General features: G+C 44.9%; 1 protein-coding gene across 9 annotated transcripts in view; it reads right to left on the bottom strand.

Annotated features, from left to right (window-relative positions):
- AP3S2 (adaptor related protein complex 3 subunit sigma 2) overlaps window positions 1-17715 on the bottom strand; it is a 60661-nt gene that overhangs the window by 23577 nt on the left and 19369 nt on the right. For 2 of the 9 annotated variants that reach the window (XR_005796158.1, XM_040493652.1), the window contains exons 4-5: window positions 12708-12851; window positions 11995-12066 (exon numbers count right to left, since the gene is read on the bottom strand). The exons of 1 other annotated variant lie outside the window; for it this stretch is intronic. Coding sequence is in view for 5 of the 8 variants with exons in the window: in XM_040493652.1 (XP_040349586.1) it covers window positions 11995-12066; window positions 12708-12851 (216 nt within the window). In the remaining 3 variants the exon portion in view is untranslated. Of the gene's footprint in view, window positions 1-4321; window positions 4362-11054; window positions 11174-11194; window positions 11834-11994; window positions 12067-12707; window positions 12852-17715 lie in introns of those variants that run through there. 6 more of the 9 variants (XR_005796160.1, XR_005796159.1, XM_040493653.1 and 3 more) reach the window with 6 other exon arrangements.

The raw sequence follows: 17715 nt of genomic DNA, 5'->3' as shown, positions 1-17715 counted from the left end.
GGGAGGGGAGGAGAGGGGAGGGGCGGGGAGGGGAGGGGAGGGGAGGGGAGGGAAGGGAGAAGCAGACCTGAAGAAAATACTCGAAGAAGAGCTGACACCAGCTGGTGAACCCTTAGGGCTCAAAGGTAAAGCCCACATCCCTGAGACTGCAGGCCTTGAAGAAAGTCGATGTCGATGGCAGGCTGGGGAAGTTGAGAAGACATCAGGTGCAGAGGTTAGCGAATGAAGGGCAGGTGGGAAAGGGGTGGACCCAAGGGGAGAAAATGAATGGACTGGCGTGGTGGCGGGTCACCCAGGTGAAGTGGGGTCACACATTCCAGGAAACAGCCTTGAGCTAGGTCAGAATGAAACGCAGATGTGTCGCCCACCTAGATCAGAGCATACGCGTGCTCAAGGGGGCGCGCATACAGGAAAAGGCAGCAGGGTGCCCGGGGCTGAGATGTGGGGGGTAGACCCATCATTCTCACTAGGTAGGCAGGAAAAGCAACAGCAGTCTTAAGGCCCAAGGGGTCAGGCCCAGTCGGCAGAGAACCTTCCAGAGGCTTCCATAACCAGCATCACACATGATATGTACAGGGCGAATTCAGGTATGTGGATTCTGAAAATCTAAATGGCCGCACTTGTGTCATGACTGGGCCAACAAAAGGCAAGTGCTCCGCTCCTGGCTTTGACAGGATGATGTTCTTCAGTGGTCTCGGTACTTAAACCAGCGGGGGTGGGCCCAAGCATGCCTCTGCCATAGCTGCTGAAAATGTCTCAAGGTACCAGGGTACAGACCTGGCTGACGTCACAAACAGGTTCAACATTTGTTCTCCACAGAATGCGAACCTTAATTCTGGAGCTCATAAACAGATAAGGCCACAAAGATTTCACAACGACTGAGAATTAAATGTATTGTTTTTTCCAAGCTCACAGACCCATCTGCTTTCAGACTCATAAATGTACCCTAAAGCACACTCTGGGCCATTACCCTAACTCTGCACACCACTCCCTTGGCCCTCCCCACGTGTGCTCTGGCCATTAATCATAGTTCCCAGGTTAGAGTGAAGGGGCTAATTTACAGACCATGTATCAATTTATCTGGCTTTAAGCTCAGACTTTGCCTTAGAACAGCAGAGAGCACTTAATGTTTACCGTGCTAGGCAATAAAGCTGTGTAGAGAGAGAACTGCCTGTACCCTTCAGTGCAGTGGGCCTAAAGACACAGGATGACAGGCAGGCAATGTATGTACATGGTATATAACATTTCTTTTCTTGTTTATTATTATTATTTAAAAAAAAAATTTTTTTTTAATGTTTTATTTGTTTTTGAGACAGAGAGAGACAGAGCATGAACAGGGGAGGGGCAGAGAGAGAGAGGGAGACACAGAATCCGAAGCAGGCTCCAGGCTCTGAGCTGTCAGCACAGAGCCCGACACGGGGCTCGAACTCACGGACGGTGAGATTGTGACCTGAGCCGAAGTCGGACGCTCAACCGACTGAGCCACCCAAGCGCCCCTATTATTATTTTTTTTAAATTTCATTTAAATCAGTTAGTTAACATGTAGTGTAATAATGGTTTCAGGAACAGAATTTAGCGATTCATTACTTACATATAACATTCAGTGCTCATCCCAACAAGTGCCCTCCTTAATGTCCATCAACCATTTAGCCCATCCCCCCCACCCAGCACCGCTCCAGCAACCCTCAGTTTGTTCTCTGATTTAAGAATCTCTTATGGTTTGTCTACCTCCCTCTTTTTATTTTCTCCCCTTCCCCTATGTTCATCCGGTTTGTTTCTTAAATTCCACATATGAGTGAAATCACATATTCATCTTTTTCTGTATAACATTTCTCAAAAGTTAGTCCCTACACTTACCTAGTTCCCCTCCCCAGAGGCAGTAACTCTTACTAATTTCTTCTGTAACAGTGATCTATAAGGACCTATCTGAACCTCTTCCCCACCCCTATCTCAACTTCTATTACAGATGACTCTTCAATGATTTGGGACTTAGGGCACTGACCACCCTGCCCTGTACCCCTGCACAGTCGAAAATCTGCATGGAACTTTTGACTTTCCTCAAACTCAACTCCTACTGTTCACTGGAAGCTTCATCGATAACATAAATGGTCGAGTAAAACACATTTTGTATGTTACATGTACTCTATACTGTATTCTTATGAAAAGTAAGCTAGAAAAAGAAAGCATTAAGAAAATCGTAAGGAGAGATGCCTGGGTGGCTGGGTGAGCCTGGGTGGCTCAACTGGTTAAGCGTCCAACTCCCAACTTCAGCTCAGGTCATGATCTCACCTCATGATCTCATGGCTCATGAGATCAAGCCCTATGTCAGGCTCAGTGCTGATAGCGCAAAGCATGCAGGATTCTCTCTCTCCCTCTCTCTCTCTCTCTCTCTCTCTCTCTCTCTGCCCCTCCCCTACTTGCTACTTTCTCTCAAAATAAATAAATAAACTTAAAAAAAAAGAAAAAGAAAATCATAAGGAAAATACATTTATAGTATGGTACTGTATTTATTAAAAAACAAAACACCTTGCATATAATTGGATTCACACAGTTCAAAACTGTGCTGTTTAAGGATCAACTGTACCTCCCACGTTCCACACTTCCATCCAGCCATATTGGCCTCCAGGTCTTTGTACTTGCTATCCTATCTACCTAGAATGTTCTTATCCAGAAAGCCACATCTTTCTCACTTCCCTTATTTCTTTCAGGTTTTTGTTCACATGCCATCTTATCAGAGATGCCTTCTTCCCTAACCACCCTATATAAAGTATCAAGCCATATCTCCCCAACCCTTAGCCAGCTTTATTTTCTTGCCTGCATTCATCATCACCTGATGTACACTTTGTTTCCCCTTACTAGGTACAAGGTTCGTGAAGACAGAACTTTTTTGTTTCCCAAGCACCTAGAAGAGTGGATGAATAAACGAATTCAAAAATAACTGAGTAGTCAGTCTGTGCCAAGTACTGTGTTACAACCAGATCCACAGTGGTCAACAAGAAAGTCTGATCCCTACCTTAATAATATTATTGGGTGTGCAAGTGGCAAACAAACAAAAGAATGAAATACTTACTATGTACAGGCCCTATTCCAAGCATTTTCCAGGTATTTAATGCTCACAACCACCATATGAGCTAGGTGCTATCACGATTCCCTGTCCACATGTAAGTTCCTAAGGCACAAGTCATACAATTCCTATGTGGCAGAACCAGGATTCAAGCCCAACTACATAGGCCGTAGAGTCTGTGCGCTTAACCAGGTACATAAGCAAAAAAACAAACAAACAAACAAAAAAACAAAAACAAAAACAAAAACCACCAAAAAAACCCTCCAAAAACCCACAACACACTGTGTTAAGGGCAGTGGCAAAAGTAGCTGAGGGGCACTGGGGGGCACAAGACCAATATACCTATTTCAGTCTATGGGTGGAGAAAGGAATGTCAGAAAGGTTTCAAAGACTAACTTCTTTGAAGAGTGAGTCAGAATTGTCAGTTTGGAGAGGCAGGGTTTTGGATACAAATGAGGTTCGGTTTCGGATACAACTGAGTTCAAACTGAAGTGTGTTTGGCTGGTAATTCAGAAATTACGAGCAGACAGATGACTGTGTGGGACTTCCTTTTTTTTCTTCTTTTAAAATGTATTTATTTTAAGAAAGAGAGTGCGAGCAGGGGAGGGGCAGAGAGGGAGTGAGAGAGTCAAGCAGGCTCCGCACTGTCAGCACAGAGCCCAACGGAGGGCTCGAACTCGCAAACCGTGAGATCATGACCTGAGCCGAAACCAAGAGCCAGACGCCTCATCGACTGAGTCACTCAGGCGCCCCGACTGTGTGAGACTTCCTAAGAAGAGAGCGTCTAAAAGAAAAGAGAGGGGGGGCTTAAACAAGAGGTAAGAAGCCCAAAAGGCCAGATGGAATGGCCAGAAAGGTGGATAAAAGACCAGGTGAATGGATGCCACGGGAACGAGGAACGAAGAGTACTTTAAGAGTGAAGAGGTATGGAAACTGCTTGGGGAGAAGGGCACCGGGAAATGCTCACTGGACCCAGCACCAAAGAGGACAGGGCTCTCCACAGCCTGGGTGCCATTAATTCCTGTGAACTTTGCTCCCACCCTGCAGGGCGTTTGCACATGCACCAGGCAGGGGCCCCGCAGGCATGTGGTAGAGGGTAGTCAGGGATGCTAAATACCAGCAATTCAATGAAAAACTGCACTACCCAAAATGTCAATAATGCCTCCAATGGCAGACCCTCTCTAGCTCGAGATGAGTTTACGCATGGTTCCAAGTCCCCCCTAATGTTCACATGTTCCTCCCCATCCTTCACCTTACCTTCACTACCTACACTGCTCTGTCTCCTAGAAGTCTGGTTCTGGAAAACAGAAATGGACAAATTCTATAAATTTCTACCTATCTTATCTATCATATTATTCATGCTTTAAAATTCTCAAATTCTGAGATTCAGTGCAAAGACAGTGGGTTTTTAACATTTCAGGCATTTCAGCCTGAGCCTCGGCTTGCTGATCTGTCATACGGGGCTATTACCACCTCCTTTAGGAAAGGTTACTGGGCGTGAGGTACCCACCACAGTGCCCGGCACTTGGCAGCTGCCAATCGACATTAATTTCCCTTCCCTTGATGGCTGCTCTTGACTTTATACAGCCTTCACTGCTCCTCTCCGCTAGCCTTGATTGTCTACCTCAAATTCCTGGTGTTTTCCCCCAATTATTTGACTCTGGGCCATCACACCTGTGCTACTCACCCAGCCTCATTCATGTCATTACAAGTCAGCACAGGTCACAGGTCACTGCACTCACTGGGCTGTGTAACCTGTTCCCACACCGAGAACCCCGGACGATCAGCCTAAAGCACAGATGGGCTACCATCTATCCCGCCCACCTCCGTTTCAGAGGCCAGCCTCAGAAACAGCCATTTCTTCAAAGTCTCACTCTTCTTTCTCCACCTCTGATCACGTATCATTAAATAAAAGAAGTTGCAATTCGGTACTATATTATTCTAGATCAATAATTTATATACACCTTAGTTTTAAGATGTACATGGGGCGCCTGGGTGGCGCAGTCGGTTAAGCGTCCGACTTCAGCCAGGTCACGATCTCGCGGTCCGTGAGTTCGAGCCCCGCGTCAGGCTCTGGGCTGATGGCTCAGAGCCTGGAGCCTGTTTCCGATTCTGTGTCTCCCTCTCTCTCTGCCCCTCCCCCGTTCATGCTCTGTCTCTCTGTCCCAAAAAGAAATAAACATTGAAAAAAAATTTTTTTTAAGATGTACAATATGCAGATATACTATATATGTGTGACTAAATGCAGTGCCTGTGACCACTTCGATGACTAGGGCAAGATGAGAGCTCCCTTATATAATACCATGCCTACTGAGAAATTAGACTCAACTTATGGCATCTGTTCCAAAAATGTGGCTTACTCCAAGGCCAAGGAATGTTTGTATGTGACCCATCCTTCTAGCTGGGACTATGAGCTTCTTGAAGGTAGGGCTTTTGTCTTTTCCGTCTTTGTATCTCCATATCTAATACAGTGTCCTTCTTATTAACAAACATTTATTATTTGTCTGATAATCATTGGAGGGAAAAAAAGACCAAAAAAAAATCTCAACAGACATTAGTACTTTTGGTCCCAGAGCCCAGGTAAGGAGAGATGATTTGTGGAAAGTCTCTGTAAGGAAGAATGTACCTGTCTCCCAGATAATGGAAACAATTTATTCTGTTAAGGAATTTTAACTTCTTAGTCACCTTGACTTCATGAGAAGTATGGGATATAAATGTCTGTCTTTCTTTTTCCTTCCTTCCTTCCTTCCTTCCTTCCTTCCTTCCTTCCTTCCTTCCTTCTTTCTTTCTTTCCTTTTCTTTTCTTTTCTTTTAAGAACGAGCAAGGGAGGGGCAGAGAGAGAGGAGTACAGAGGATCTGAAAAGGGTTCCATGCCAACAGCACAGAGTCCAATGTGGGGCTCAAACTCACGAACCGTGAGGTCATGACTTGAGCCGAAGTCAGTCACCTCACCGACTGAGCCACCCAGGTACCCCCAAATGTCATAAATTCTAGTAGAAACCGAAAGGCTGCTACACGAGAGGTCTTTTTCCAAGATTCAACCATGCTTCCTTCTTACGCAAGCATTCCTCTGTTTTTCTGACACTGAAATTTCTAAGTTCCTGCCTGTAAAGCGAACCTGAAGCCAATGTCAGCTTTTCCTCTTAAAGATAAATGAAAAGGGGTGTCTGGCTGGCTCAGTCGGGAGAGCGTGTGACTCATGATCTCAGGGTTATGAGCTGGAGTCCCATGCTGGGTGTAGAGATTATGTAAAAATAAAATCTTAAAATAAATAACCAAATAAATAAATAAATGAAAAAAATGTGGTAGTCATCAGTAATTCTGAAAACAATTTCAGGCTCCCCCTAATCCTGAGCACATGGTAGGAATGCACTCCCCTAGCCACTTAGGTGTAGGCATGTGACTTGCTGTGACCAATGAAGTGGGAGCACAGTGGGGTGTGGCGCTTTAAGAGCCAAGACACAAACGCCCAGGTGGAAGTACATGTTGAGGAGGGTTTCATCAGCCTGAACACCCAAGTGACTACAGTGAACAGAGACACCACAATGATCACATGGCATGAATGAGAAATAAACCCTGCTGCTACAGAAGCTACTAGAATTTGGGGGTTCTATATTACCTCCTCTACCTAGATTGATACAAACGTCAAGCCTGGCAAAGGGCTCTCAACTAGGGATCAAGAAATTCTGGGTTTTATCTTAAGAGTAGTCCAATCCTCTCCTGCATCATAAAGGATAACAGCAAGAACAGTAGGATGGAGCCTCAATTCTAACCTTTCAGGGCACCTACAAATCAACAATCAAAGTGATACACAATTTGTTTTATCCGTAACATATCCAAGTAATATAATTAGTCATAAGCTTTGCTACTGACTACAATCTTGACAAACACTAGGTTTTATTGAAAAGGCAGGATAACAGATACTTCTAAAGGTCGGATTTTGCTGTTTTGTGTACACTGTCCTCCTAAATGCCCTTAACCATTAATAAGGAATGATTAAACAGAGGAAGAAGGCTCTCTGTAATTTCAAGCGGCAGACAATGAGACCACCGATGAGACCACAATGCACCAAGGCAGTGCAAGTTCGGGTAAAGAAAGTGAGAATGTGTACTGCAGCAGATGTTAAGTGTAGTTTGGCGCAGTCTTAGCTTTTCTTTGTTTGTTTTAAACAAAGTATAGTGAAGTTAAAGATTTTAAAAATCATCACTGCTAGTCTGTCCGTTGTTCTGAAAGGATAAGATATTGCGCTTCTGAAAAATATTCTGCCACAAAATTCTTATCAAGCATCAGCAGGGAAGGGCTCAGGATACGATGAAACAAAAGGCTGGCCTAGGCTCCCCCTCTTCTCTCTTGGGCATATCCAGAAAGAAACAGGTAGCCAGGCATGGTCAGCACGCCAACTGGCATGTTCTCAAGCACTAAAACTCAAACAGAATGTCTTCTTCTTCTGTGCCCAAACCGCAACTCCTTCATCACTAAAAACACACAAAATATGTGTCCCTTACTCTTTCTTGCGTTCCTGGGGACTAGCAATCAGGATACCAGCTTCAGTGTCACTAGGGTGTGGAGAGCCTTAACGTCACTAGGGTGTGGAGGGCCTTAACGAGCTCTGTTATCACAGCTCTGTCCTCAGAAGGGCCATTTAATAAGCACTGTCCATTATTACATTTATGATCCTTTCATGTTGGGCTCACCAGTTCATTCCAATTTTCAGCCCTCAGCATTTTCCCATGTCAGCAGCCTATACTTAGCAGAGAGTTTTAAATTCCATACTATGAGGTTTCTTGGCCTCAGACCCACCCCAAAGCATATGTTGCAACTGTGCTGAGACTGCCGGTTACAAACTGAAATCTATAAAAAGGATGGATAATTCCCTTGATACAGCCACTGAATTGTGACTCTGATGACCGAACGCTGAGCGCCCCAACTGAGAGCCCAATCCAGCTTCGGTGGTGAGGCACTGGTAGATCAAAACGTTAGGCTGCCCACATGGTTTTCTTTGAGCAAAACTCAATTCACCGCAATGAACATCGATACCTAACTCAATGGTGACACCGAGCCGGGGCTGGGGGTCTCCGATGCCACAGGGAACCAATCGCCCCTGGCAAGATAAGCTCCATATGGCACGGTCTGGATTGAAGACTACCCCCAGAGACTGTGAAATCAGACTTCACCCAGCCAGACTTCACCCAGTTTAAGGCATGAGCAGCCTCACGAGTCTAGTTACCTAGGAACTCTTTGGTGATGCTCACGTGAAGACCACCTCACTCAGCAACAGGTACCACGCTGGGTTCAGTGAGGGAGACAAGGACAAACACAAAGATAAGGACGGTCTAATCAAGTAGGGAACACGCACAAACTTACATAAACCAAGGCACATAATGCCATAAACAACACTATAAATGACCCACAGAGATGATGATGGGCCAAGGTGATGAGGTCAAGTTTACTAGGGTGGTAGGATTCGAGCTGAGCCTGAATGACAGGCTGGATTCAGTTACAAAAAGATGTGAAAGGCAATTCAGGCCGAGGCTCTGAGCAGGAATTACAACGTGACTAAGACTGGTCCAGTCTGCTGCAGCAGGGGTATCCCGCAAGAAGTACTGGTAAGGAAGACTAAGATAGAAAAGGGACAACTGTGGACAGCTGTGAATGCCTGGTTAGGAGGTCAAGGTGACCAAAAATGGTCTATGCTCAAGGGAGCAGTTAGTCTAAAGGGTGGTTTAGGAAAAAATATATAATTCCAGTGGGCAGGATCAATAAGAAAGAAGAGGAAATAAGGTTAGAAAACTTGTCAGGCATAACTGACATCAAGAGGCACTATAACTTAAAGATAGCACTTGACCTACAGTCAGAATCTGACTGAAAAATATAAAGGATGTTAAGTGGGACAAGTGAAGAACTTAAATATGAACTGTATACTGAACAATGGTATTTATTAGTGTTAAATTTTAAATATGTTAATTACATTGTAGTTAATTATTTTTTTTAATGTTTATTTCTTTTGAGGGGGGGAGCACAAGCAGGACAGGGGCAGAGAGAGAACAGGGAGAGAAAGAATCCCAAGCAGGCTCCGTGCTGACAGCGCAAAGCCTGACACAGGGTTTGAACTCACGAACCGTGAGATCGTGACCTGAGCTGAAATCAAGAGTTGGACACTCAACCAACTGAGCCACCCAGGCGGCGCAATTAATTATGTTAATTAGAGAACTAGGCACAATGGGTTACATAAGACAATTTCCTTGTTCTGAGGAGATACCTGCTGAAGTACTTAGGGATGAGAAGTCAGGATGGGTCAAGAAGAAAAGTATGTACGTCTAGAGAGAGATATAAAGACAAGTGGGCCAAACGTGAGTAACTGGTGAGAACAGATATAAGAAGTCTACAGGAAGAAGCAACAGGTTTTAGTGACCGACTGGCTACTGGTGGCAAAGAAGAGGGAGGAGAGGTTTTGAGTGTATCTGACAGAGGATGGAGGCAGCACTGGGAAAGGGAGGCTGGAAGAGGAAACGGCTTTCGGGAGACACATGCCGCATCTGGCTCTGGGGAAGAAGCGGCTGGAATGAATTGAGGAAGAGGTGCCATCTGGTAGCGGGAAAGACAGGGACAGGACTCAGGCCACACTGGATTAGAAATGACAAGTTTGGGAATTATCCAGACAGATGATAATTTACACTGAAAAGTGGATACAATCTAGGATCCAAACAGGAGAGTGAGGAGAGCGAGGGAAGAGATGACAAACCTAAGTTAGTGACAGAAGGTGGGAAGAGAGTAAGAGAGAAGCCAGAAAGGTTCTATGTAACAGAAACAAAGGTGGAAAAGGATTAAGACAGCAGCGCACCATGGAAGGATCCACAGCCTCAAATCCTGCACGAACACGACAGAAGGTGATATTGGCAAAAGAGAGCAGGAAATCACCAGTGAATTTTGGGTAAGAGTGAAAAGCAGGCCCCAGGGCTCCAGGAAGGGAAAAGATGAAGTAGAAATGGGAGGCTGGGCGTAAGTCACGCACTCAAGATGTTTACCTTTAGTGCAAGTGTATGGAGATGAGACTACAGTTAAAACGCGGGAAGAGCCGTGCTCTGTGAGACTGGAATTACAGGGGAAGGAACAAATCAAGGCCCCTCAAAGAGGAGGTGACACTGAGATCACGGTGTATGCTGGGTAGAGACAGGAAGTGGATGTGGCTCTACATATGGAATGAAACACACTTCCTTTAAGGCAGGAAGAAGGGGTGAAGAGGTGAAGAGACTTAAGGCAGAGAAAAACTTCTTCAGTTCCGAAGGATGGAGTTCAAGGTGCTTTGCCTACTTGAGTAAAAAGACCATTTCCACCTATATGCAGAAGACAAACTTGAATTAGCAGCTGCTCTACCTGAGGGCAAAGACAAGCCTGAAACCTCACTATAGGAAAGGTACCTGCTGGAAGACACCTTCAGACACTCTTCAAGGGAGGAGGGGGAGATGCTGACCCCTTGCATCAGCACTTGGTGAACAACTAAAAATAGACAGTTTTATCAACTATAAAAGAAATCTGCAGCAGCAGCAAATTACTTTATGGAACCTATCTGAAGATAAGACATAGGAGAAAGAACAACATTTTTATGACTTTTTATTTCCTTTGAAAGCCACACCCACTGGTATAGATGGGAGACGGATCTGAACTGTGGTTCTCAAGAGAAATTACAACATAGCGGCACCTTTAACAACTGACAAGCTTAAAGCAGCTCTAAATGCTTGCAAAGAGGGGGCTAAGAGTCTCTGAAATGTCTAAGATTCTTTCATATGAAAAGGGAGAGCGACCACATCCAAAGCACCAATGAGCTCCGGGGGCCTCGTGAGCCTATCAGGGAGCACCGAGTCAAGTATCTACAGCAAGAATGGGGTTCTGTGACTCTCTCGTACCAGGCTTCCCCTGGAGCTGTGGAGCCAAGCCAGATGTTGAGAGAGAAAACTTCACTCCGTTCCAACATCCAACCTTAAGAATGCACTCACCACATCTGTCTGGAAAGTGTCATCCGACAATCTTGGGAGAGTGAACAGAGACTGAAGATCCTACTGGAAAATGACACGAAAGGCCTCCAGATGGCAATGCCAGCGATGAGGGATCTGAAAACAACTACTTCGTTGTGATAAAAATAAATTCATAAAGGATCACGGCTTAGCACTGAGTAGCTGTCTTATAAAAAATCATTCTCTCTCTCCAAGGGCCATGAATCACAGTGACAACAACCCGCTGAAGGAAACCAGGATCAAGCACAACTAAGATACGCCAGGTGAACGGCACTGGGTACGGCATGAGCCCCGCTGGATAAAACAAATGTGGCAGTTTCTATTCCCTTGCTGGCTATCTCTCACCTTGAATTTGGCACATGAGGACACAGACCATGTCAAAATTATGCTGGCAGCACAAGTCTGAGGACATGTACTTTGTACTTCAATTCTGCCTGACAGTCAGCTTCCCTACTGAGTATCACCTGACCTCTAACTGTATTACTGATGTCTGAGTCACTCTATTACTCTTGGGGAAAATTATAAACTCTGCTAGCTAGGTCAAAGACCCTGTGTCATGATTCTTCCAAAGCTTCACTGTGTCACTGGATTATGCCTAGGGAACTCATTTCACAAGCCACACAAAGCAATTTCTCTCACCTTTGGTGTGGCCATCAGCCAGTCATCACCGTGACATCACTGCCCTATACCAAGAAGGCTGTCCAGGTCAAGATGGACAATGACACAGGCCCGGTAATAATCACCTGTGTGTTAAAACTAATAGCAGATCTTAGCAAAATACCCCCAAAATTATTAAACTCAAGTTATTAAATGAAACAGGTTCTGGGACTACTCCCAGAGTAAAAAGCCCCAAGAAAGAACAGGAAGGTGTAGAGACAGATAGTTTTCTGGCAACCCTGCTCAGGGAGAGAAGGTACCTTATCCATATGGAAGATCAAATCCAACTCACAAACATTTTCAAAACACTTATCCAGGGTCTCCACAAAAACCTAGGAAACAAGGAGAAACAGAAAAAGAAATCAGAACACAGTCACATCTTCGTCAATGTCACATTTGAAAGTAAAGGGGGGCAGTCGTGATACCGTTTACCTTATGATGAATTTCAGAATAAACAAAACAACTACCAGCATTAGGCAATCGTCCTACTATCCCAAATTGAGAGGGCACAGTCTAGACCAGGTCAATCTTGTTTTCAGTACAGCAATACAACCAGCAGACACGTGGGGCTTTCTTTCCCCCTTTAGCAGATGCTACTTTACATAGAAAAATAACAAACTGAAATACCAACTACGTGCAGTACTGTGTCCTTTCCCCGAGCCTCCACCTGTACCCACAACAAAATTTCCTTATTTCGGTGTTGCTATGGGTCTGTCCCGCTCGTTTCAGTGAACGTGAACTTCAAAACACCTTTCCACGAATTGTTAACAAGCTCACAACTTTAGGTTTTTAACTTCTTAATATAACAGGAAAGGGTACTGATGAGAAGAGTACGGCTTAGTGAATTTTCAGAATGAACATATCACGTAAGGGACCACCATCCGGATACCGCGTGGACTATCACCAGCTCTAGCCGCGCCCTTCACGCCCCTCCAAAGGTAGCCGCCATCCTGACTCCTGTCTTTGAACTTACACAGATGGCGTCACACAACAAGTACTCTGTCTGACTTCTCTCATTCAACGGTGCTGGGGAGCTTCTCCATGTTGCTGTGTGCCATAAAATTCGTTGTTCATATTCGCTGCCGTAGAGGACAGCATAGAAATATTCATCCATCTCCTACAGGTGGGACATTTGAGTGATTTTCAGCTTCTGACGGGGCATAGAGTGACATAAATGGAAATCCTGTTTCTCACCACTTTGGACAACTACTTGACATCATTATCTATTACAGCAGCAATTCTACCCTAGGTACGTCCCCAACAGAAATGCACACGTGTGCCAAAAAACACGTATGCTAATTTCGTAACGGCACTACATTTTTATCAGAGGCTGAGTCTTTCCCAGCAAGGATAACATTCTTGAACTAGGGCGTGTTTTCTATCCAGGTGCGAGGCACTCGGTGAGCCCTTACAATCCAGCAACTCAAGACCTTCAGGTTGGGAAAACTGTATCAAGTAATTTGGCTGAGAATTTCCCCGCTTCCATGTTCCTAATCTTCCTTTTTGGGGCTGCTTCTCCTGAGGTGCTGGACCTCCTTATGCTCTTACCTTTTCTCTTCCAGTTTTTGCTCAGATCTTTAATTTCTAAGAGATCATTTTGTTCTGTGTTTCTTGTTGATTTAGCAGCCTGTTTTTATTTGTTTGATTTCCCGGTGGCTTCAAGACAGGGGTTTGCTCATTTTACTGTTTTCCTTTCTTTGTATGGGCTCTATTTACCTTACGTTGCCTTTTAGAGTTTGTCGGTTTTAGTCTCGATCTTCCATGTTAGAGGCTTTCCTCAGATCACTGATTACCTTTGTTTTTTTATTCCTAAGAATAAAAGGCCGATTGGCAGTTCTGCAATCATAGCTACTTGTTGGGGATCCTCCCCTTCATCCACTTAGGCTTTCTTCTTCTGTCCCCTCAGATTGATCAGATTTCCCAGACAAATGTGACAATCTCCAGCCTAAAGGCTGTAAGACTGGCTACCTGAAACTCGGGAGCTGAGTGGCGGGAAAGGGCTAGGAAGTTAGCATACAACATTCACAAGGCACACATTCATTTCACCGCCCTGACTTGCGCCGGCAACTCTCTGGTGGCCCCCAAACCGGAAAACTGGAGCTGGGAAAGGAAGGACTCAGGGATCTGACTGTTCTCAGACAGCTTTTCCTGCCCCCTCCACACTACACCCAGCACGATGCTGCCCGCTCTGGGCCGGGTGAGGCACCCACAGCATGTAGCAGTTTGCCCATCAGCTCCTACTGCTGGCCCAGGATGTGGTGTCCTTGGACTTGCCAAGTCAATTACCAAATATCCATATTCTTTGCTCCTTTCGAGAAGTTTCTTGCTAGTGTTTCCTCTCCTGTCCCTGTGTATATAGACATATGGCCTTAGTTTTCAAGGAAAAAAATGAACTTGGAAGCATGGAAGGTCTCAGGAGGACTTAAAAAAAAAAAAATGAAACAAAGTCTCAAGTTCTTAACAGAAAATAAAATGTGAAAATACTCCGCCAAGATGTTTAGAAAAACAACCATGATAAGGAATGACTAGTCCTACTAGGTATCAAAATTCACTGCAGGGGCACCTGGGTGGCACAGTCAGTTAATCTTACTCTTGATCTTGACTCAGGTCATAATCTCACAGTTCATGAGTTCAAGCCCCGCGTCGGGCTCTGCACTAGTAGTGCAGAGCCTGCTTGGGATTCTGTCTCTCCTTTTCTCTGACCCTCCCCCACTTGTTCTCATTCTCTCTCTCTCTCAAAATAAATAAAATTCAAAAAATTCACTGCAAAACTTTGGTCATTAAAATAGTATAAAACTAAGGTAGAAACAAAAGTATGGATCAATGGGACAGAATATAGGGGCATCTGGGTGGCTCAGTTGGCTAAGTCGCTAACTTTGGCTCAGGTCATGATCTCAGGATTTGAGGGTTCGAGCCCCATATTGGGCTCTGTGCAGACAGCATGGGGCCGGCTTCAGATCTTCGGTCTCCCTCTCTCTCTGTCCCTCACCTGCTCATGCTCGCTCTCTCTCTCAAAAATAAACATTTAAAAAACGGGACAGAATATAAAATACTGAAACATATACCAGTGTATAAGAAAATACATCCTTCTCCCCAAGAAGTGGTAAATAATTTTCATTATTGTCAAAGGCATAATCTAGTTTTGGAAATTTGTTAAGAAGCTAAAATTCATACAAAATCTGCTATAAACTAAGATAAACGTAGATTAAAATGCATCGTATCTATCTCTTAAATAAAGTAACACCTTCTGTAAAAAGCAAAGGTGGGCTTTTGACTTAATGCTGAACAATGCTGGCTCTAGAATTCTATCCAATTCTGAACAAAAATGAATTCTCTAACAAGTTTTCCACTTTCTGTGAACTTCAACAGACCAAGTTGAAAAGCAAATCATGATAAAATCTACCATGGTCTTGAATTCTAAACTCCAAGAATTTCAGACAAGCGGCGCTATAAAGCCACTGTTGAGAAATCCAGTGAAGCACGGGGACACGTCCTGGGCACTCTGGGTTTTGAAGTTTGAGAAAATTAGAGTAAAAAGTTGATTTTGTGTGTAATATTTTTAGATGTTCTAGGAAGACCAAAACCATGAAAGCCACAGCAGTCTGTGAGTGTCCCTGCCTCCTGCTGTGGCCAGCCTGCCTCCAAGACGAGCTCCCACAACCGGCACCGCGTTCACGCGGCCTCTAGGGGTTGGCGCCACCGAACCCTCTCCCTCTCCCTCTGCGTCTATTACCCATGCGCGCTCCTCTTCCCTGCCCTGCAAGGTGTGGGGACCCTTCATCGTGCACGGGGCCTCTCATGTCAAGAATACACAATTTTTGACAAACGTGGTATTTTAAATTGGTGGGGAAAACATGCACTAGTTAACAGTGCCAGGAGACACGGCTGTCCTTCGGCGGAAAATTAAAGGTAGTGACCTGTCTCAGTACAGACATAAGAGCACCTTACAGGTTTTACAGAACTAAATGTAAAAAGCAAACTAAAAAAAGCAATGGCAGGTTCCTTTTGTGCCACTCACGTGTCTCTCACGGGAGCGGATTTAGTCAGTCTATGGGAAGCTTCTGGGTGGCTGGTATTGTCATAAGTGCTGCCCCAGCAGCCGGGACTCTGGAGTAGGATGCCCAGAACAAAGACAGACCATATTTCTCGGCCGCCGTTTTTATTAAAGAGGGTTAATGACATGAAGATTGGCGTATTAGTCGCCTGGGGCTGCCATAACAAAACACCACAGGCTATGTGGCTTAAAGAGAAATTTATTTTCTCAATGTTAGAGGCCAGAGTCCCAGATCAAGGTCTGGCAGGACTGGTTCCCGATGAGGGCTCCCCTCCTGGCTCACAAAGAGCCACCGTCTCACTGTGTCTCTGAAGGGACTTTCCTTGGTGCACATGGAAGGTGTCTCTTCCTCTTCTTATAAGAACAATGCCAACTGTTGGGGTCAGAGCCTCACCCTTATGATCTCATCTAACCACAATGTCTGTAAAAGCACCATTTCTAAATATAGTCACACGGAGGGTTAGGGCCTCAACATATAAACCTGGGGGGGACACAACTTAGTCATAACAATGGGGATCTCACACAGGCTAGTAACATGGAATGAGATCGAATAGTTCCAGGAAAGATATCCCCAGATAAAGATCAAAAAAGAGGAGTCGGATGTATCTGTTTCTCCTAGAACCTCAAAATATCACCATTCAAGATCATGATCAAGAGGGAAAGAAAATAAAAGTCAGATAACGTAAGAAGAAAGTGCAGGAGCCAGAGCCGAAGCAAAGGGTAGGCTAACGCATGAAGAAACCGAAGATGCGGCAGACTCGGACAGCAAAATAGTAAGACGTGAAACTAAAAAAAAAAAAATCCTCTAAGAAACACAGATTTGAGGAACATAATGACAAAGACCATTCTTCTCAAAGAGGAAGGGAGTGACTAAATTCATATGAAAATGGTGAGGACAGATACAAATGCAAAGAAAGAAGAAGGTCATCAAGAGGCAGAAGTCACTCAAGATCTAAGTCATTAAAGGCATCATCATAGTAGAAGTCGGGGGTGGAAATATCTTGATCCAGGAACAGAAAGAGAAGTCAGAGAGGAAGAACCATGATCCGGAAGCAGGGAAGAACACTGCAGATCAGATCTAGCCCCTGCTGAGGACCAAGACACGGGTAGAAGCCGGAGCAGCATAGGAGGAAACATCAAGACAGAAAGAAGAAAACAGAAAAACCAAGAAAAGTCAGCAAAAGTTTAAGCCAGACTCCTACTGTACGTCTCTTGAGGCAGAAATAGCAGTGGATGCACAAAAAGCTTTAGCCAGAGGACGGAAAAGGCAGAGGTTGGAAATGACAACAACAGCAAGAAGAGGAAATAGCTAAAAAACAAAAACAGGAAGTAGCCGCAGTTGCTCAAGATTCTGTTCTGTGTTGCTGCCCTGTTGGCAAGGACAGTAAAGCTTCCCTTCATCCACGGCAGGTACGTTCCATGAGCCTGTGGATGCCTGAAACCATGGACAGTAACCAACTCTACATACGCCACGCTTTTTCCCATACACACCTATTTATGATAGTTTACTTTGTTGATTAGCCCCTCTAAGAGATTAATACAGTAGAACAATCAGGATATATTGTAATAAAAGTTAGATAAATGTGGTCCTTCTCTCTCTCTTATTGTCCTGTATTCACCCTTCTGAGGATGCGAGATGACACAGTGCCTACACAAGGAGAGGAAGGGAGGTGAACGCGTAGGCACCGGGACCAGCGTTCAGCTGCTACTGACCTGACGGTAAGTCAGGAGAAGGATCATCTGCTTCTGGATTGCGGCTGACCCAGGTAAGCGAGACCAGGGAAACGAAGCTGTGCATAAAAGGGGGGCTACCCTGAGTCCTCACACAGCTATGGCTCAAGTATGAGCCCCAACTAACACTCTGGCAGAGATCAGAATCGCCTTCTCTAGCTATTACAACCTAGCAGTTGTCAACCCAGTGAAACCG

This window comes from Herpailurus yagouaroundi, unplaced genomic scaffold (assembly GCF_014898765.1).
Source record: "Herpailurus yagouaroundi ecotype Mexico unplaced genomic scaffold, PumYag 185, whole genome shotgun sequence".
NCBI classification, from domain to species: domain Eukaryota; kingdom Metazoa; phylum Chordata; class Mammalia; order Carnivora; family Felidae; genus Herpailurus; species Herpailurus yagouaroundi.
This window is presented reverse-complemented; position numbering and strand designations above follow the sequence as displayed.